Source organism: Sinohyriopsis cumingii, chromosome 11 (assembly GCF_028554795.1).
Source record: "Sinohyriopsis cumingii isolate HCF-2022 chromosome 11, ASM2855479v2, whole genome shotgun sequence".
Lineage (NCBI taxonomy): Eukaryota > Metazoa > Mollusca > Bivalvia > Unionida > Unionidae > Sinohyriopsis > Sinohyriopsis cumingii.
In genome coordinates this window covers 25,524,557-25,546,599 of record NC_142971.1, presented here as the reverse complement: position 1 = coordinate 25,546,599, position 22,043 = coordinate 25,524,557, and the positions used below count along the sequence as shown (strand labels likewise).

The 22,043-nt window shown below is 34.9% G+C and overlaps 1 protein-coding gene across 5 annotated transcripts in view; it reads right to left on the bottom strand.

The window, feature by feature from the left end:
- The window catches only part of LOC149787803 (SCY1-like protein 2), an 83,346-nt gene that overhangs the window by 8,556 nt on the left and 52,747 nt on the right, over window positions 1-22,043 (bottom strand). For 3 of the 5 annotated variants that reach the window (XR_016424104.1, XR_016424107.1, XR_016424105.1), the window contains 7 exons: window positions 18,458-18,571; window positions 15,715-15,847; window positions 11,267-11,385; window positions 10,650-10,750; window positions 9,608-9,692; window positions 8,431-8,550; window positions 940-5,791 (listed from right to left, as the gene is read on the bottom strand). Coding sequence is in view for 1 of the 5 variants with exons in the window: in XM_089974012.1 (XP_089830138.1) it covers window positions 4,973-5,791; window positions 8,431-8,550; window positions 9,608-9,692; window positions 10,650-10,750; window positions 11,267-11,385; window positions 15,715-15,847; window positions 18,458-18,571 (1,491 nt within the window). In the remaining 4 variants the exon portion in view is untranslated. Of the gene's footprint in view, window positions 1-22; window positions 5,792-8,430; window positions 8,551-9,607; window positions 9,693-10,649; window positions 10,751-11,266; window positions 11,386-15,714; window positions 15,848-18,457; window positions 18,572-22,043 lie in introns of those variants that run through there. The other 2 variants (XR_016424106.1, XM_089974012.1) reach the window with 2 other exon arrangements.

Genomic DNA, 22,043 nt, shown 5'->3' with positions numbered 1-22,043 from the left:
AAAAATAAAGCTCGATGATACATCAAAGTATAAAAGTATTTTATTATCATTATTCTTTAATTATTGTTAAAGTATTTGAGAAATGTAAAACAAATAAAGTATATAAAAAAAACCAAAGTAAAATGGCCAAAATCAGATGCAAATTGTGCAAGAACCTTAACCTAAGACCATGGAGTGTCTAAGGATGTTGTCTTGTGATAAATTCGGTCATTTTAAGAAATCCTATCAAGGTGTTTAAATACTAAAATAATATGGCACTACAGTCTCTCTCTCTCTGTTAATTAAAGTCATTCAATTATAGGAATGAAGAATTTGATTATGCCTGTCTGTATACGATGATTTTAAAAACAAAAAATGTTGGTATTATATACATCATTGATGAGTCCCTACATATGCACGGTTGTGATATAAGCAGATCAGGATCAATATTATTTGTTGCAATGATCTTCAGAGCAAATAATAATAATAACTTATTTACTAAAGCATTATATAAGTTTCAAGCAGTGGGATTTGTCTGACTACTGTATGGTATCATGATGTCGACAGCTACTCCTTACATGCTCAGGAAATTATTCAAACAACAGCGACTGTATCATCATTTCAAACACACAAAAACTCATTACAGTGATAATGAAATGTGACCTGTCTAGACAGGAAAGAATTTCATGACAAAAGAAACAGCTACCAATAATCCAGAATAATTAAAAAAGAAAAACATTACCCAACATTAAACGTTGACAGGAAGTTATCATGACTAGCTAAAGGACACAATTTCATTGGCCAATCACGATGCTAGGTGCTATTTTTATTAACACGGGGATTCCTCAAGATAGGCACCGACTGGAACTTAACTGATCATGTTTTGGTTGCTTGTTAGTAAACACCATTTTTCCATCAAAATTTCAACAGGAAAAATGTAAATAAAATAAAAGAACTTACCTGAATTTCCTCTAAAGAAGCCCTTGATGAATATGTTGTGTTTCCTCCAACTCTCAGGTTGCCAACACTAACACCCAGAAAGTCAACAAAATCCAACAGTGAGCCATATTTTAGAGAAGCAATATTCTCCTTCACTAAGTAATAGGCAACTGACATAGCATGAATAATTGATTCAGATTTCTTGCAGATTTCCAGCCATGGTTGATTTAGTTTCCAGTCTGAATTGAAAGAGTACTTTTTTTCTTGGAGTTAGATGGACCCTTAGTTTCATCATTGCCATCTTTAAGAACATCATTACTAGCATCGTCCAATATGGGATTAGCCTGAGTAAGTGTTTGTTCACTGTCATTGTGCCTATTGACAGAAACTTCTGCACCCTGACTGTTATTAGAAGTGTTACTGCTAAAATAATGAAAAAGTGAGTGTCAGATTTTTAACTGATTTAGCCATTTAACATGTTGTCCCACCAAGCCAGCCTCTGTATCAAATGTGCTCTTCTGACCTTTGTTATTACATGGTTCTCATGCTTTTCTAAAGATAAATTTCCAGGAATAAATTAATATTTTCAAAGTTCACATATGACCATTACTGAATATTATTAATGAATATTTTAGATTGTAAAACATGCATTTTCTAAAGATGTTTCTCTAGCAAGACTCTCCAAAACATCGAAGTCAGAAAAGTTGATCATGCACAAAACCAAAAAATGTATCACATGAAACAAGTTTGATTATATTCCCTATAAATTGGCATGTAAAGTCATTTCAATGTACAGAATAAAAATTCTAACATTATTTTGCTGACCTGCATTATGTTGCTAAGTGGGAACAACATAATGAACATAAATTAGTTTTGTTTCTTTTAAAACTTTTAATTCTAAAGAATTCTATATAAATATATCTTGTAGAAAGTAAACAGTTCCTATTAAAATATTAAAAAAAACCCAATGAACGCAAATAATTAAAATCTTGTCTTGTAACGAAAAGAGTTCAGCCCTAAATTTATCTGTGCCAATAAAATCCCAAACTAGATTTATCAAACAACATAATCTCCTTAAGACGATCTGGTTAAAAATCCATCATTTAAAAAACATTTTCAAATGCGTTGATTTAAATTTTGACAAAAGACCTTCAAAATTATATACTGTTGTATAAACAAGGACTGAATATTCTGTAGAATCAACTTGTCTTCTTGTAATTCATTAAACCAGTCCCCAAGCCTGTACTGATAAAGGGACTCCTGTAGTTTTTTAATATATAATACAAGGGATGACAGATTCTCATTTCAGCTCTGAGATTCAACAATTTGGACTACAAATTTGGCTTAAAACAAATAGCAGTCCATTTACTAATCCAGGTTTCCTCCAAATATTCCCACCCCATTCTTTATATTTGGACGTTTAGGTTGGGGTGTGGGGTCATTGCAATTGCATATCGAAGATTTGCAATTTGCCGCCACTGTGCATAGCGATATATGGTAGTCACTTACCAGTGGGCCAAGCAAATTTAAACTTATATTATATTGACTAATACCTACATCAAACTGTTAGAAAATGATTTATTTTCTCAGAAATGGCAAGTATTATAAATGTTATGGCATAGATGAAACCTGACCCTGCACTCACCATTTGCATTACTAGTCACATGACTTCACAAATCTCAAATGACAACATCGGAAGTCCAATAGTCACGTGATATCAGCAATAAACTCCTTTTTAATGTTGTTGTACAGAAGTTCAATTATACTAAATGAAAGTCAGATACTTTTTAAAAAAACCCAGCAATCTGGCCAGTCTCATAGCTGCCAACCCCCGAACAAAAAAATACTGACTTCTTGTGACAAAAATACTGATTTTGAGGAAAAAATACTTATTTTTAAAATTTTAATGCATATGTAACTATTTACAACGTATACAACCATCAGTAAAGTAGGACAGTGCTTTACATAATTATTTAATGTCAAAGATGCATGTGTTGTACCATATTCCATTCGGATGCCCATTCAGAAGGTGCAAGAGTGCAACACACTCAGACACAGACTTTTTATAGTAGCCTTTTCCACACCTTATTTTTTTCCAATCATTATCAATTTGAATGTATCAACTTTCATTGATGATCTTAATTCTGTGTGATTTTCTTATTGAACTGTTTTTGTTCTAGCATATGAGTAATCCATTGCAATTTTACTATCTGGAATACGTGTGCGAAATAAATCGCCAGCAACACTAGTAACTGAAAGAGGAAGGTTAATTTCCAAAAGAAATTTAATAAACCAAATTTCGATAAAATTACATCAAGGTTCTCTCTGGTATTTATATACATCGTAAGTTCAGGCTGAGTTGTGTATGATGAAGCAGCAAGCTGATGTTTATTAGCCTTTTCGTGCTCTTTATTTTATAGGTGCCCAATAGCGGAATCACGTTGCACAATTTGCAAAACGTAGAGTTTTCTCCTTTACTAGATGGTTTCACAAATCTAAACAAAACGGCACAATTGTCCTTCTAGTTCTGTTTTTTTGTCTTTCCTGGAGAAAATTCTGAATATTCTGCTTGCCTATTCAACATGATTAGAAGCTGAATATTACGAAAATGAGATACAGTGCCAGCAGTAACTGTTTGCGAAATCCAACATGGCGGATAAAGACAGGCATTGTAGCCTCGATTTCGAATGAACCAATCATATTGTAGAACTGTATTCCTATATACATGCAATACATTTCTATCAGAATGGAACTGAGAGCCCGTTCTAAACTGAAAATTGCAAGGAATTTTTCAAAATTTCTTTAAAAATAAAAAACGTATTTTTTGCCAAAAAAATGTACATCAATATTCAGGTCCAAAATATGGGACAAATACAGAAAAAACGGGACACTTGGCAGCTATGCAGTCTGATTTATCAAGCAGGGAGCACATGTCAATGTGGTAGTCATGTGATACAAGAAAACTCCAGAAGTTGTTCTCAGAACATATAAATATGGAGAATACTGTGTTCTTTTGTTTGTGTATTTTTATTACAACCAGCATATGACTTTCATTTAATATTTTTTAATTTTTTCTCTACAACATTTGAAAATGTGGGTTGTTAGATATGTGTACTCATGCGACTAGCAATGCAAAACTCGAGTACCAGGTAACATTTCATCAACGTCATAGTTTTATCTTTTCTTTCAGCAAATTAAAGACATAATGATTTAAATACTCACAATTTCTGAGAAAATAATTTTCTGGTAGATTTTATGCACGTATCACTCAATCTAACAACGTGTCAGTTTGCTTGGCCATCCAGTAAGCGGCTACACTTTGCCACTACCACGGTGGCCTCTTATGATGCTAGACTGGTTATCATACCTTCTATGTAACGAAAGATATGGATATCGAGCAGAGTTTGAAAATAAAAGTCCACTAGATGAATCTAATCCACTGAGCATTTGGATTAACTCAGTATATATGTTTATTGCAAGCATCCAAATGATCCATACTGCACCCTCCAAATATTCTGGTTAGAACTCGATAAATTTAACTCACGATCAGTTTAGTTACGACTCAATTACGTTATTGTTTCGGGTGTCAAGTGGTGGCGGAAAATTCCTGAGTTTTCCCAACTTTCATTAATATTTGCAAAATTCAATAATTTTTCACGGTTGTTAAAAAAATTATCATTTCTCCCGACTTTTTCCAGATTTCCCGGTAGCATGGGAACCCGGTTATTAACCAATCAGAACTGAACACATGACACACATAAATATGTGATGTATTTACAACTATACAAGAACAACATATCTGTCGAGTGACAACTGGGAATTTTATAGCAAAATAATTAAAAAATTAAATTCTTAACAAAAAAATGCACACATTTCTTATTTTTTGTGCGATTTTGCCTGCATTCTTGCGGGAAATCTTAAATTTGGGGGGGGGGAGAATTTGCATGATCACATGTCCTAGATGCAACCCTGCTATTTTTACATGATACACACACATACACACACACACACAAATATATATTTTTCACAAACATTGAGAAATTTCAACAATGTCCTATCCTAATAAATCTGCCAGATCTTGTGATGACAAAGTGGATGTTGTGTTCTGACTTCCCACTGGATGAGAGGGCTGGGGCTGAAACAGATTATTCTGCCCTCTCATTGGCTGTGATCCAAATGAGTTCAACATGTTGGTATTTCCTGATGCACTAAATCCTGTGTTCATACCCTGACCACCAAATGCTCCAAAATTCATTCCTCCAGACTGCAATCCCATCATGCCTTGATTAACATTCATTCCTTGAGTTCCCATCAGGCTCTGATTGACTGTCATTGATGGATTTCCCATCATTCCCCCTTGCATAGACATCCCCATTACATGCTGTTGTTGCCTCAACTGATTTATTGGTAATTTTGGCTGGGAGGAATTGTTTGGCAACAAAGTATCAAAAGCTGATATATCTATAGGCTTATTGGCCTGAGAATTTTGCACACTCATCAAACTCTGGCTTCCAAATGAACTCACTGAACTCTGGGAACCCAATCCTCCACCTGACATAATGAATGAACTTTGACCTATTGTAGATCCTGTGGAAGATATGCTCACTGACCCAGAAGTAAAACCTGGGGTCATTCCTGTTGAATTAGTCCTACTGGCTGTATTTGATGGTTGCAGACCCATAACATTTGAATTCATCAGTGAAGTAGTGAGGTCCTTAATCTGAGTGCTAGAGCTGGACTTATTGGAAGAAGCAGCAGGAGTCGTTGAACTGGAAGAAGTTGATTTTGGTTGAAGTGGTTTCTTAGTTTTCACCAATTGTTCCTGTTCTTTTTGTTTAGCCATTCGTTGTTTATCCTCCAGGGTCAGTGGAACCTTTAAAAATTGAAACACAGAATTTATGAAACAAGTTGCACAATAATATCCCTTCCCAAAATATTATTTGCCTATGCACTTGAAAATGACATCCCCTACCTAAATATGCTTGTGAACTGCACAATATCTCCTACCTAAATATGACATGCCTGTGAACTGCACAATAATATCCCCTACCTAAATTTGATGTGCATGTGAACTGCACAATATCCCCTACCTAAATTTGATGTGCATGTGAACTGCACAATAATATCCCCTACCTGAATTTGATGTGCATGTGAACTGCACAATAATATCCCCTACCCAAATTTGATGTGCATGTGTACTGCACAATATCCCCTTCTTAAATATGACTTGCTGTTTAAAACAAAATCTTTGTGCACATCTGAACCATAATTCTGCCACAATTTGTACTGGCATTGTCAGGGAAGTGATAGCTTTTTCTCACATTCCTATATGTGTATGGTAAGTGTTTTTCACTGCAGAATATGATCTCTATGACAATGCTATCATACACTGAATTAGTGGCATCTATGACATTATAGTGCCACAATGCATAGAAGTAACAAGTGATCTCTATGGCAATGCTATCATACACAGAAGTAAACAGTCATATCCAAGACATCATAGTAAAATGATATGTTGAGGTAACAAGTTATATCTACCATGTTATAGTGCTATGACACAATGAGGTAACAAATAATATTCATGATGTTATAGTGCTATGACACAATGAGGTAACAAATAATATTCATGATGTTATAGTGCTATGACACAATGAAGTAACAAATAATATTCATGATGTTATAGTGCTTTGATGCCATGAGGTAACAAGTGATATCTATGATACCATAATGCTACGATACAATGAGGTAACACTAATATCTATAAGAGTGCTATGATACATTCTGATAACAAGTAGTATAAATGACATAGTGCTGTCAAACATTCAGGTCAAAAGTGGTATCTGGCAAAGTGCTATGATACATTCAGGTAACAAGTTGTATCTGTGACAGTACTATGATACATTCATGTTTCAAATGGTCTCTGTGAAATAGCATTTGTTTGATACATTCAGGTACCAAGTGGTATCTATGACACTGCTATGATGCATTTATGTTACAAGTTGTATCTGTGAAATAGTGTCATGATACATTCAGGTAACAAGTGATATCTGTGACAAAGTGCTATGATACCTTCAGGTGACAAGTAGTATCTGTGATAGTGCTATGATACATGCCAATAACAAATGGTATCTATGACATAGTACTATGATACATGCCAGTAACAAGCAGTATCTATGACACATTGCTATGATACATGTCATAACAAGCGGTATCTATCACATGGTGCTATCATACATTCAGGTTACAAGTGGTATCACAATGCAATAATCACATCATTATGAACTGCAGAATACGCATCGATTTTATGAAAGTGGACATCTGTAACCTTAAATGTTAATATGCCTAATTTTATATGCATCAATTATTATCACTTACTGCTATTATGATAGTGTCAGATTACATTGTTTTAGCATAGATTCCTTATATAATTGTCTTTAATAGTTCAATTCATAAGGTGATTACTGGAGGCAACCTGTTTGCCATAGGATGCATGCTGTGATGCATTTGACTGGAGGTCTTTGCCACTGGATGCCTACTGGGATGCATTTGACCGGAGGTCTTTGCCACTGGATGCCTACTGGGATGCATTTGATCTAACATTTTTTTACATTTTAAAAGAGATTTATACATTTCTGGCTTTGTGCAGTACGGCAGTTTGGAAGCTTTTTGCAACATCTTTACCTTTTATCTTTTGTCTCAAGGAGCACAAACACTTCATCAGATTTGACCATGTTTCTACCTATACCAGTTATATGAGCCAGCTTGGCATTGTTTAGTCAGGATTGTGCAGCATCCCAAATGAATATTTTTGTGTCAGGCTTATGTAATGTATGTAATTTTAAAGTCATAATGTGTGTCAACCAAACAGAACAATTTGTACATGAAACTTTGTCCTTGATCCACAGTATCCATGTCAACCAAATATAACAATCTGTATATGAAAGTATGTCCCTGATTCCCAGTATGTGTGTAACGCAAATATAATTTTAAAAAAAATGAAACCTTGATTACCAGTACAGACTGCATAACTAATTTTGTTTTCACTTAACGCTAGAAGGTCATTAGAAATAGCTCTCCGAGTTTAAACTGTTGTTTTGTACTATAATTAAAATATTGATCAATGTGTATGACTGATATGTCCATTTGTCCTTTCCTTTCTGTCTCAATGCTGTCTCATTTTGTCCCCTCTGATTTCCTTTCCATTTATATGTCTGTTTCTTTCTTTCTGTCTCCTCCATCAATCTACCCATCTGCCCAACACAGCGTTGTTGCATGATAAACAAGACATACAACTGCCATAAAGTTACACTTTTCCATCTGCATTTAGAGTCATCCTGATTGACCATTTTAATAAGATTATTAAATTTACCCAAATTCCTGCTCTAATTAACAAGACTTTACAATGCTGATATATACTATGGGATGTCATGTTTCATGACATGGTTGTCTTTACATGCTACTGTTGTCCACTGTCTGTCAAAATAATGTCGAGACAGAAATAAACTTCCTTACCTCTTGGGGTGTTGTGCCATTGGGAACTCTCCCACTTAAAGCTGTCGATCTTGAATCGGATCCATCTCCAACCCTTTTCAAGACATTACTAATGCCAAACCCAGACAGGAACTGGTCCATCTGCAAGAAAAGTATCTATTGGCAGTGTGTTTCTTCATGTGAGGGATTATCCTCTTCAAAAATAATAGGAATGCCAACTTTATAGCAATAAACAATATTAAAGAATCTGAACTGGCCCTTACCATGCAAAATGTAGTGAAAACAGTAACTTTGTAATATTTTCATTAAAATATACTTACTAAAAAAGAGAAACATAAAAGGAACAATTTGAAGAAATTCATCGCTTATAGACCACATTTAATGCAAAGTTGAAAATAAAATTAGGATGAAGTGTAAGTACATATCTTGTGACATGTGACAAAAAGCTTGGAATCTTACTAACGATATTCTAAAAAAAATCTGGTATCTGTAAACATATAACAATTGCCATAATTTCTTGTAAGGCTAATTCTTCATTATGTAATAGATTTCTTTCTTTGGACAGATGGATGTTTTAAGATCCATAAATACAGAACAAATACAGATGCATCAACATTGTCCTTTAGTTTCATACAAAAAAGCCAAGGACTCCATAGAATAAGGTCTTTTTGTTTTGGACAGTTTCATGAAAAAACCTTTTTGTTCACAGAAAAGACAAGATTGCCTAGCACGTCAAGGAAATTTTTTACAAACGTGAGAGAGATATAAAATATTTTCATAACTTTCAACACAGAATGTAATGCATTATTGTTATTCTTGTCACCACCTATACCTGTGCCAGAAAAAGGATATATATGTTTCCCCTTTCTTAGCTGTGATAAATGAGATCGAATTTTACAGAGTTTTCAGTGTTCCACCACAACATAAATTCAAACAACACAACAGCATCTGAGTCACTAAAATAAGGTTTTAAATAAATTTTGGGTACAGTAAAACCTGTCTTGAAAGAACACTGCTATGTGATATCACCTGTCCTGAAAGACCATATTCTCAATGCACATATATATTGATTATATATTGTGGTGTGACCTGTTATGAGACCACCTGCCTTAAGAGACCATACTTTCTTGACAGAAGGGAGGTCTTTCAAGAAAGGTTCTAGTGCACAATCTTCAAAAAATGTTTAGATTTTAAATACCATGGTCTGTGGCTGATCTGGTACAATGTCCTTAATCAGCACACTATCATCCTGCTGCCCCACAACCTTTGTTATCTCCAGACTCCTGATCACCAATATAAAAAGAAGGATTAAATGGTTTATGATAATAATGACAACTGAAGCAATTTAATTGTTAAAATTAGACCTGAATGATGCAGCCATAAAAAGGTACATCTGTGTGTAATAAGCAACACCATAAAGAAAACAGCATTCAATCAGGTGAAAGGAATGCAGTACTTTGGTAGATACAAGAAGTGTAAATGGACAGATGGAGAGATGCACAGATAGCAATGGTGATTAACATGTGTCTCTGACATCTTGATATGGGGCCTTAATAAGAAATATAAATCATAATAATTTGGACTAATGATGATGATGGTAAAACATGTTTGTTATAGCAATAATAGTATCAGTATTTGTGGTTAAATGAGTTTATTTATTGAAATACCAGAAGTGCAAGTTGTGGCAAAGCATTATTGACCACATCTGGATATAACTATCGATCCTAAAACTAAATAAATTATATTTAGCTATTTAGACAACCATAATTTCTAAAAGCAAGAAAGAAAGATACCAATGCATACTTTTCTAAAAGAGAGACAAATGCCCTCCCCCCCCCATGTGATTCTGTTTACATGTCAACTGACATTTGCATGCCTGAATAGCAATGAAAGGGTATTTTGCTGAGTAGTGTTTTGTTAATTTGCTATAGCTATTTCCCTTTCATCAAGACTTACAAAGAGCATAATAATGATGTTAAATAATGTCTGTTATAGTATTAAACGTAATAGTAATTCTGATTAAATGATTTTATTTATTGAAATAACAGAAGCGCAAGTTGTGGCATAACATTATTGACCACAAATTTCAATTTATCTACAACAATTATGTTTCCTTTAAGGAAAATGACATCTATATGCTGCAATGTGCTGATCAAGGAGACAATATATGGGTCGATCATATATATCAGTTGCTAGGAAAGTAGCATAGACAGACACTCATTTAAAAAATCAAAACCTACGTTTGTTCCTGTTTCATTTGATCCAACTGTTCCAGCTTGCTCCTATGATCTCTTTCCACTCTCTCTATCATCTCCTTGATTACATTCATGTATGCATTAAACTGAAATAAAATGCAATCATTTTCTATAAATGCCTGTTCTGTACCAAATTGAAGTCTAAAAAGAAAAAAGTAAGTTTCATATGTTGTTTTCCATATCTTGTTTAAATCTATAATAAGTGCAAACAAACAGTATTATTGGTTTCTTTTATTTCCAAGAGTCATGTAAAGCATTAATTAAGATATACAGTCAAATTTAATTGCTAGCATTCAGTGAGGAGAAATAGACACTGTCAAGTGTCATAATGACAAATACAACCTGAGACAAGATGATGTTATGATCAATGGAAGATTGTCAAGTGTCATAATGAGAAACTCACAAACCTGCGACAAGATGAGGTTATGATCAATGGGAGATTGTCAAGTGTCATAATGAGAAACTCACCAACCTGCGACAAGATGAGGTTATGATCAATGGGAGATTGTCAAGTGTCATAATGAGAAACTCACCAACCTGCGACAAGATGAGGTTATGATCAATGGGAGATTGTCAAGTGTCATAATGAGAAACTCACCAACCTGCGACAAGTTGAGGTTATGATCAATGGCAACTGGAATAATGAAGGGCAGGACTTTAGTGGCCATGATTTCCTTGGTAATGCCAAGCTTAGCATGGGACATGGTCACCTTCAAGATGCCTGAAATGATGACGAATTCTCAAAATGGTAACTTCTTATAATAAGACAAACTTATTCATTTGTAAGAATTCTGTATTAAATTTCAATAATGAAAATGGTGTGGATATTTTCAGTACAAATATGTTCAGCATGTTTATGATACAAAATTGTCTGCACTCAGCAAAAGTAAAATGTTGATTATTCCAGAACCATTGGAGGACACTAATCCAGAAATCAGCTGATCAAAAAAAGCAGAACAGTGGATGAATCATCTAGATTAAATGAGTCTTATATCACACGTTAAATCACTATTGATTATTGATCGACAGTTAATTAAATAGATTTAATTAAATAGACTATGATATAATGACATAGTAGAACTCACTTAACCACAATGTGTATCTCTATTTGCACTTACTCTCTCCCTCTCTTTAGTAATTCACAATGCCATTGTAGTTATAACTGCATATTTTAATGTCAGTTTCTAATTTCTTTACTTCTGTTCTATAGTGACATCATGACTGGCAAATTTGTTTTAATTATAGATACAAGTACATCATTGAACATCATATTTAGTGGGATACAGTCTTTTCCATATTAGCAAACAAAACAGATAATTGGTGCCTGGACAAACAATATTTAACTATATTTGGCAAAAAGTCAATAGTATCAGTATTAAATGTTTAAATTTTCCATAAATAAAGTATCCCCCTTCAGGTTTGAGGATGCTGAATAAGCCTTATGCACCATCCTTCATGCTGTAACAGGCAACTAATGGAAGCAGAAGCTGCAGTGGCTCAGTGGTTAGTGTGCAGGACTCATTGCCAAAATGAGTGTGGTTTTGAATCCTGCCATCACATCAGCTTAGGATGGTTACCATGGGTGCCCATGGACAAGTCCACTTTACTCCCATTGCTTCAGGACTAAGTAACTGACAGGAGTAGCTGTACCATAAACACCAAAACAATAAGCTATCTCCATAAAATCACAAGGTATGGAAAGATGATCATCAAGGTATGGAGAGATGATCATCCAGATATAGAAAGATGATCATCAAGCTATGGAGAGATTGTCATACAGATACAGAGAGATGATCATCAAGGTATGGAGTGATGATCATCCAGATATAGAGAGATGATCTTCAAAGTATGGAGAGATGATCATCAAGGAATGGAGAGATGATCATCTATTACGAATCTAGGCTCTTACAAAAAGTAACAGAAAAGAGTGAAGACAACATGCTTGTAAAATTTAACAAATAATTTATTTCCCTAGAATATCAAGTAAAAAATGAGAAAAAAGAAATTATGGTTTATGAGTCAAATCCAAAAGTAATCCAAGAATTAAAAAATAGAAGTCCTAGTAATAAAAAGTCATGAATGAAACTAAGTTGGAGTCACAATGAAATCCAAAATGGAAGGTGATGATGTCATTAATAGTCAGAGAAGTGCTGTGGTGTCAACAGTCTTTTGTTGAATCACAGAAAATATTATTCCAGTTTTGAATTCAGTTTAACTTCCAATAAATGTTTATATCCAAACATTTTGTAGGAGCACAGCACTTATGTATTTCCAGGGAAAACAATCACTTGAAATTCAATAAAATAAAATTCCAACTCAAACTGGTCACAACATAATGTAACCTGACATCTCAAGTGTTTTAAGCCCGAATGAACAATCTTTATAAAGACAACAATTATACACAAGTTTAAGATGCAAAACAGATTCTGGATGGGGGTCAAGAGTTCATCTTTCCAGAAGGAATGGAAGTTTGTTACATGATAATTTTTACATCGACCAGATATGGCCTTGACTTAACTTAATATTTCTTACTCTGAGAAAGATATAAAAATAAAAATTTAAAAAAGTTGTTGACCAAAACTGTCACTGGTTCTGAACCAAGATCAGAAACTTGATACAGTGTTTCTACTATTAGGTGTTTATCAATGCAAAAATTCAGTTGGGTCAAACAGAACTAAACTCAGTTCTGGATGATATAAAATCCAGTAAACCAAGTTACATTACAATAGCATGTAATGGAATAATTTTTTTAAAAAATCTAACAAACAAATAATTAAACTACATACACATAACACATCAAGCTATGGAGAGATGATCATCAAGGTATGGAGAGATGACCATCAAGAAAACCTCAAACATTGTCAAGATGTAAACTCTCACATAATTTGATAAAATTCATGCATATTTTAGTCAAGCTGCATCATCTAAAAGAATCTTGCATGGACTGATGAATTTGAAGGAGGGATTTTACAACAGTAAGGGAATCATCCCAACACAATGAATCATTCATTCACTTCAAGAAAAGAACTGTAATGACATAGAAGGTAGTTAAAAAGGATATTCATAAATTTTCTTTATGCACAAAAAACTACAGAAGTGTATGAAGGTTTAATTACAAGACTTATAAGGAAATAAAGTTTACATCAATTCAACACATATCAATGTTCATTCATTATTACCAATATTCAACCAAGTCACAATGTATATATATAATAAAATCAATACTTAAAATATTTGACTCTCTCACCATGGGGACTACTCGCGGGTCATAATCTGAATGAAACTATGTACAAGAATGTACAAGACTAATGATGATTCCCAATCTGTGATAAGCTGATTCCAGCAATACAATGTATTCTGGGCTGATCCCACATAAACTGAACTAGGCTGATCCCAGTATTTAAGTCTATTCTGGCTGATGCTAGCTTAAGTAGATTGTACTAGACTGATCCCAGCCTTCTAAAATCCCAACTTAAGCAGAATGTGTGCCAGGCTGATCCCAATCTAAGAAAATCTAGGCTTGGTTGATCCACACCTAAGAGTGCAATTAGTGAAATAGTGCTAGACTGATCTCAGCCCAAAAAAGTATTCTGTATTTCTCCTATTTAAAACTGTATGAGAAATGTATCAAACAGGCATGGCCTTTAGAGTATAGTATATGAATATCCAACAGTGAAAAATACCAAAATGTGACCTCCAAGAGGATGACAGCTGTGATGTGAAAGTTCATTTTGGAAAAATGTGTCCAAGAATGCACATAACACTAATATATGACCATAACAGTCGCTGAGCAGAGTGAATTCTGTTAGAATCACCTTACAGGCAGTTTAAAAGGACATTCATAATTTTGCTATATGAACTGTATCTTAAGTGATGCTGTTGATACGTCTATACCATACAAGTTTTCAAACTCAAAGTGACAAAACTACAAACTCTCAAATATTTATACATTAAAAATGCATTATAAATTTATTTCAAATGTTTTCTTTATCATTTTTATTTGAAGATAAAATCTAAAAAGTGTTATTGTCTGTCATTTACAGTCATCTATGAATGAACAAAACACAAACATTATCAGGCAGGATAGGATTCTGCTTGTATGTTCACTACATCTGGTCTACCACTGCACAGAAGAGTGCATTTAACTGTGTAGCAAGTCATTTTTCATGTGTTCTCTTTTGAAAAGAAGGAAATAAAGGCATGATATTAGTGACAGCATGATTTCATTTCTTTTAAAAAAGTTTTAAAGAGAGAAAAATTTCAGTCGGTACTGAAGAGGCAAGTGATAGCAGTGCTTATGGAATTAGTTGAAAGTAAAGTTTTGCGTGGAAAACTGAAATTTTTGGCTGTTGGGATTGTTAATCAAAATAACCAGTCTTGATGGTAACTTCTTATCTGAATATCTGATTTAAAACAGAAGTTATTACATGCAGAGATCAACACAGTACAGGCAACGCTGAAGGATGTGATGGCAGTTATGTGGATGTTTATTTTGATGAATATAGGCAATTTTGTGTGGAAAATTTATTTTAGTCAGTGCATATTATGCAAATTGTGATCTTGACAAACTGAATAGGTATGATGAGAACAGGCTAGAAGAAAATTTATTTTCAGAACTGAAATGTAATGTGCAGAGATCAAAAAGGTTGACAACACTGAAGCAGGAAGTCACCAGACACACTGCCCAGGAAAGCTCTCTGCTCAACCCTGTACAGAATACAAAGTGCAGTCATCTTGAAGAGAAGAGGAATGCAGAGAAAGCAACAAGGGAATATAGCCTAATAAAAAACACCAATCATCCTTAGGACAGCAGACCACCAGCAATCGTAATACCTCAATGAAGCCTTATGTGCTACTTTCAGACATGACAAGAGATGATTAAATGACCCATCCTTTAAATGCATGGAAAATGGAGGTAGAAGTACAAGTGTTTGTTGGCATGTCAGCATAATAATGGCTATTATGTGCTGACTAAAAGTTAAATAAGGTAGGAATATTTGGAAACGAAGGACCAAAAGCAAGAATGAAGCAAATCAAAACAGCTCCTTACCTAGAATGCTCATGAGAACAGCAGGTTCACGTGATGGTATCTGGAACAGCAGTGGAATAACCTCATCCAATACAAACCACTTGTCCATGTGTTCCAAGAGCTTACCCAGACACAGCAAGCTGTTCACCCGAACCTGAAACAGTCAAGTCAAATTGTAATATAACATTTTATCATTTTTTCTAATGTACAAAGGCAGCTGATACGATCATATTTTCATAATCATACCAATATTCAAACTGTACCAGTCATTCCATGTTTTAAATCCTTGCAACAGTGTTCAGAACAATCTTCAAAAACACTTAAGATTGAGATGTTAAGTTAAAATTGCCTGGACAAAGATGACTCCCCATCCTTTCATTCATCACTAAGACCAAGATGAATCTGACAAGAGTCACTCAATGGGAATGATACTCTACTGGCCAAAATTTCCAAGAATCCAAGATAAGTCCATTTCTTCTGTCCTTGTATTCATTTAAATGTTGAAACCATCACTGACATTCTTGAAAAACATCAACACACCAAATTAGTATCAAAAATATTTTCTGACATTTCTGAGTTAACATGTTCACAAGATTCCTGAAAGTACAAAAAAGTTGTCATAATCACCTTCTGCCCTGGACCTTATATCATGGACAGAAGATCAATGAACTTTTCTCAAACAATATCAAGATATACTCACACACAAAGTTTGGTTAAATCTATAATTAATATATCTGGGGGAAAATATGATTCAGTGTATTCTTCAGATATATCGACCAACTGGGTTTGATAAAAAAAAAAACAATTCATATTTGTCTGCGTTATCTTGTTTACAAGCCATTATCTGAACGAAATTGGAAGCATCACCTCCCATCTACTAAGATGGTCTGGTTACCCACAATCCCTGACCAGTTTCGTTACCCTTGTAAAGTTCTAGTAGACACATTAGTTCAACTGATCATGTCTCATCAGTGTGAGATTTACATATCCTCTTAGCAGTCAATGCAATCACGGTAATGCAAGAGTTAGATTACAATAGCATATATCTGATGTGGTTTTGCATAGGTTCTTAGCCGTTTCTGAATCAGTTGGGTATCATGCTGCTGGTGGTTTTTAAACTTCCTTATAAAGGCATGGGCATATTGGTGGTAAGATCTGCACCATTTTCAGTCAAACCAATAAAACACTGCAAGAAGTGTTTATTGACACTGCAAGAAGTCTTTAGTGAAAACTCCCATGTCGAGGCCACCAAACATGCAAGAGAAGCAATGATACCAAGATTTTCAAGATGGCCAATATGGTGTTTTTTTTGTCAGGTAAGCACCATTTTATTAAGATCTAGCTATGTATTGCTACAGTGGCTTAGTGAAAAGACCATTTCAATATGACCATCAGATCCATCTGCAATAAACAGCCATATATTTTCAGAACGCCATTTAAGGCAGCCATTTTGTAATCGGGATCAGCATTGTTTTGGTATATAAACAACTATATACTGGATGAAAGAATTTTTCCCATGTCAGTATGGCCATCCATTTAAGGAGAAGTATCTGCAAATCATTTTTAGATTTTAGTCCATCTCTTCTGTGCCATTTTCATTTAAGACCATCTATGTATAGTGATAAATATTTTTAGTCAAATCCTCGTGTTAATATAAGCATCCGTGTAAGAGTAGCGATAACAAAATTCTCAAGATGGCCATCACGGCCTGATATTGGAGGTCTAATTGGCACCATTTTAATTAAAGACAATAAGACATTGCAACAAGTCTTCAACTGGAAACCCCGGGTAAATATGACCAAGTGCTAGATGTTTGACCAACTATAAACCATATGATGTCTTTTATTGAAAACCCTGTCTCTACAACTAATTGTTGAATGATAACAATATTTTCAAGCTGACCACCATGACTGCAGTGCTGGATGTCAGATCAGCACCATTTACATTTAGTACCAACTTGATATCATAAGATATCTTTCAGTGAAAACTCAATGGTGATATCCCGAACTATTAAAAAGGACTTGCAATAACCAGATTATCAAAAGGGCTGCCATGACAGCCATAATGGATGTCAGTTAAGCACTTTTTTCATTTAGTCCCAACTAGATATCACATGAAGTCTTTTAAAGATAACAACACCCATTTAAATATGACTATCCATTTTGCAGAATTAGTCAATACAAGATCTTCATGATGGCCACCATGTAAATTTTCATGGCAATTCTCCCAGCAGTTCTGGAGTAGTGATAACAAACCTGTGCTAAACAATGGATGGACAGATGATAGACAAAAGGCCATTGCATAATCTCTTTTGGTCTTTGATGAGTAAATATTTCCTTGTTGGGGGTTATCAAATTAAGATTAAATGACCTGGCAACTTTGTCCATCTGACCCAGCGACTGTTTCTTCTAATTTGAGAAATGAAAACAACAATAAATAAATCACAAATATGAATTATGAAATTCAATGCCCACTGAGAGAAAATGTGAAGAACTTTAAAAACTCATTATATAATTTAGTAGCTGCAATCATAGCTAATGCTTGAAACCAGATATGTAACAAAAGTGAATCTCATTTTTTACTTCTCATATATCAATCAAATAGTTATAACTTTGAATCCTCTTACTCTACTCAAAATTCTGACATCTAATTGTCATAAAATGTTGAAAAATCTCATAGATTCTTTCTTCTCATCTGACTATTTACTAAAGCTAAACATTGTCTAATAAAGGACAGGTATATCAGTGTTACAGATATTACTGACACCTAGAACTGGTGTGGATAGGCAAAGCTTCTTGATTCGTGGCACAATGGAATTCTTCAGTGCTGTGTAGTCGATCAGGTCAGCAAAGGTGGGTATGATATTCAGACACATTTCCTAGAAAGAAAGCAAAGCACCATGACTAAATACAACATGCAATAACATAGAGACATTTAAAAACCAATAACAAAAATGAAGAATTCAAGCTTTTCAGCCGTGAGATCTAACACAACCAGAGCTATTAAATAGCTCACCATGGCAAACACCAAGGGTTTTTGTTATAAAGCCACTAAATTTCTTCCTGAGCATACCCTGTGATGGTAAACCAAAATCTGTAAATTTAATAGCTGAGATCTCCTTCAACAAATGCATGCATGTACAAAGTTTGGTAAAGAAGTATTTTAAAAATTCAAATCTGATGCAAATGCAATTTTTGTATATTTGACCTCTGACCCAATCCCATGAAACACGGCACTGTTTCCCAAAACTTACACCCCTCTGCAATATGGTCACCATATAGAAAACTGACATATGAATCTTGATGAATTTTCACCCTATGATTTTTAATGTGGTTAAATGCAAGCTAACAGGTACACAGCTGTGGGGTATCACAATGTCCCTCACAAAAATGTGTTAATCTTGCCATTCTCCTTCTCTTACATTATTATGTCTTGATTTGAGTATCTGGTTGTCTTGAGCAAACTGCCGGGAGTTGGTTTCAAGATGTCATAATCTGGTTGTCTTGAGCAGACTGCCTGGTGTTGGTTTCATGATGTTATAATCTGATTGTCTTGAGCAGACTGCATGGAGTTGGTTTCATGATGTCATAATCTGGTTGTCTTGAACAGACTGCATGGTGTTGGTTTCATGATTTCAGAATCTGGTTGTCTTGAGCAAACTGCCTGGAGTTGGTTTCATGATGTCATAATCTGGTTGTCTTGAGCAAACTGCCTGGTGTTGGTTTCATGGTGTCATAATCTGGTTGTCTTGAGCAAACTGCCTGGTGTTGGTTTCATGATGTCATAATCTGGTTGTCTTGAGCAGACTGCCTGGCGTTGGTTTCAAGATGTCATAATCTGGTTGTCTTGAGTAGGCTGCATGGAGTTGGTTTCAAGATGTCATAATCTGGTTGTCTTGAGCAGACTGCCTGGTGTTGGTTTCATGATGTCATAATCTGGTTGTCTTGAGCAGACTGCCTGGAGTTGGTTTCAAGATGTCATAATCTGGTTGTCTTGAGCAGACTGCCTGGAGTTGGTTTCAAGATGTCATAATCTGGTTGTCTTGAGCAGGCTGCATGGAGTTGATTTCAAGATGTCATAATCTGGTTGTCTTGAGCAGACTGCCTGGAGTTGGTTTCAAGATGTCATAATCTGGTTGTCTTGAGCAGACTGCCTGGAGTTGGTTTCAAGATGTCATAATCTGATTGTCTTGAGCAGGCTGCCTGGAGTTGGTTTCAAGATGTCATAACCTGGTTGTCTTGAGCAAACTGCCTGGTGTTGGTTTCATGATGTCATAATCTGGTTGTCTTGAGCAAACTGCCTGGTGTTGGTTTCAAGATGTCATAATCTGGTTGTCTTGAGCAGACTGCCTGGTGTTGGCTTCATGATTTCAGAATCTGATTGTCTTGAGCAAACTGCCTGGAATTGGTTTCAAGATGTCATAACCTGGTTGTCTTGAGCAAATTGCCTGGTGTTGGTTTCATGATGTCATAATCTGGTTGTCTTGAGCAAACTGCCTGGTGTTGGTTTCATGTCATAATCTGGTTGTCTTGAGCAGACTGCATGGTGTTGGTTTCATGATGTCATAATCTGGTTGTCTTGAGCAAACTGCCTGGTGTTGGTTTCATGATGTCATAATCTGGTTGTCTTGAGCAAACTGCCTGGAGTTGGTTTCGTGATGTCATAATCTGGTTGTCTTGAGCAGACTGCCTGGAGTTGGTTTCATGATGTCATAATCTGGTTGTCTTGAGCAGACTGCCTGGAGTTGGTTTCAAGATGTCATAATCTGGTTGTCTTGAGCAGACTGCATGGAGTTGGTTTCAAGATGTCATAATCTGGTTGTCTTGAGCAGGCTGCATGGAGTTGGTTTCAAGATGTCATAATCTGGTTGTCTTGAGCAGACTGCCTGGTGTTGGTTTCATGATGTCATAATCTGGTTGTCTTGAGCAGACTGCATGGAGTTGGTTTCATGATGTCATAATCTGGTTGTCTTGAGCAGACTGCCTGGAGTTGGTTTCAGATGTCATAATCTGGTAGGAAATTTTTTGATGACATCATAATTTTCTACACAACCCCAATATTCACAATCAAAGAGGATAATTTATTTTATGGAATACAGATAAAATAATGATTTTAAAAAAAAAAACTCTCTTTGAAGAAGAAATGGGCATGCAAAATAATCAGTGTAGTGGTTAGTTTCATTATAGAGAAAACTTTTTCTCTGTAGAATACTTCTTATGTGACTTGTGGTAAAGTTAAATTTGTTTTATTAAATAAATCATCCTCAGCCTATAAATGTGGAATAGAAAACTTCTACCTCAATATCTATAGCCCATTTTTGACAGTCACCTATTTTCAAGGTTATCATCATTTGTAAAACTAAAGCCATTTATAATCCACCTTTTTACTGAATCAAACTAAGAATTTTTTTCATTTTCATACAGCTTAATGAGTATTTCTTTCTTTTTCTACACTACTTGGGAAGCTTCAGTAAAAAAAGATGTTTTATGTGTTTAAAATTTTTCACTACTCTACAATTAATTTTACCTATTTGCCACCCACTCTGCCCGATTCAGGTGGGTGAGAGAAGTCACATTGCCCAAACATTTGTGTACAGCATGGACTCTGTTACCAGAAATACCGCTGTAAAAACTAAAGTTACAATTCAGGGCATTATTTGGATAAGTCTTAAATTTCATCCAAAGAAGTCTTAAATTTACATCCAAACTTAGGACATTTGTCAGACGTATGTTTCAGCCAATTAGATTGCTGGATTCCATTCCTATGTTTAAGTACAGGCCTCAATTTCACCAACACAAGTCTTAAGTTAAATCTAGATGTAATACATATGACTGAATCAATTATAAATCAAAATTAAATTTCAATAACTCAGATCATATAATTCTAAACTTAAATTTCAGTCTAGATTTAGCTTCTGTTGGTCAGGTCTTAACTTTTAAGTCTTGACCTGGGACATTTGACTGGTCAGACTTATGTCAGACTGAAATTTTGACCAATCAAATTGTGAAGTTTATATCTACACTCACGGTCTTTTGATGAAATCCAAGCCTAGCTGCAGACTGGCCCTGTAAAAGCACCCATGTAATGTAAAGTTTTGTTCACAGGCTACTTCTTAAATGTAAGGTATGTGCTTCCATTATTAAACATTTCACTCATGATTTTAAACAATTTCAAAATAACTTATATCTGCTATAAAATGCACTACAAACTTAATGAACCCAGCAAAGAAGCAATGTGTGTGTGTGTGTGTGATTTGGATTTTTAATGTAGCTTTAATTTTTTTTTAGTCATATCACTACAATGTCTGCAGTGTGGCAGTTTATGGTGTCTAGCACTGGGGCATCATGGCA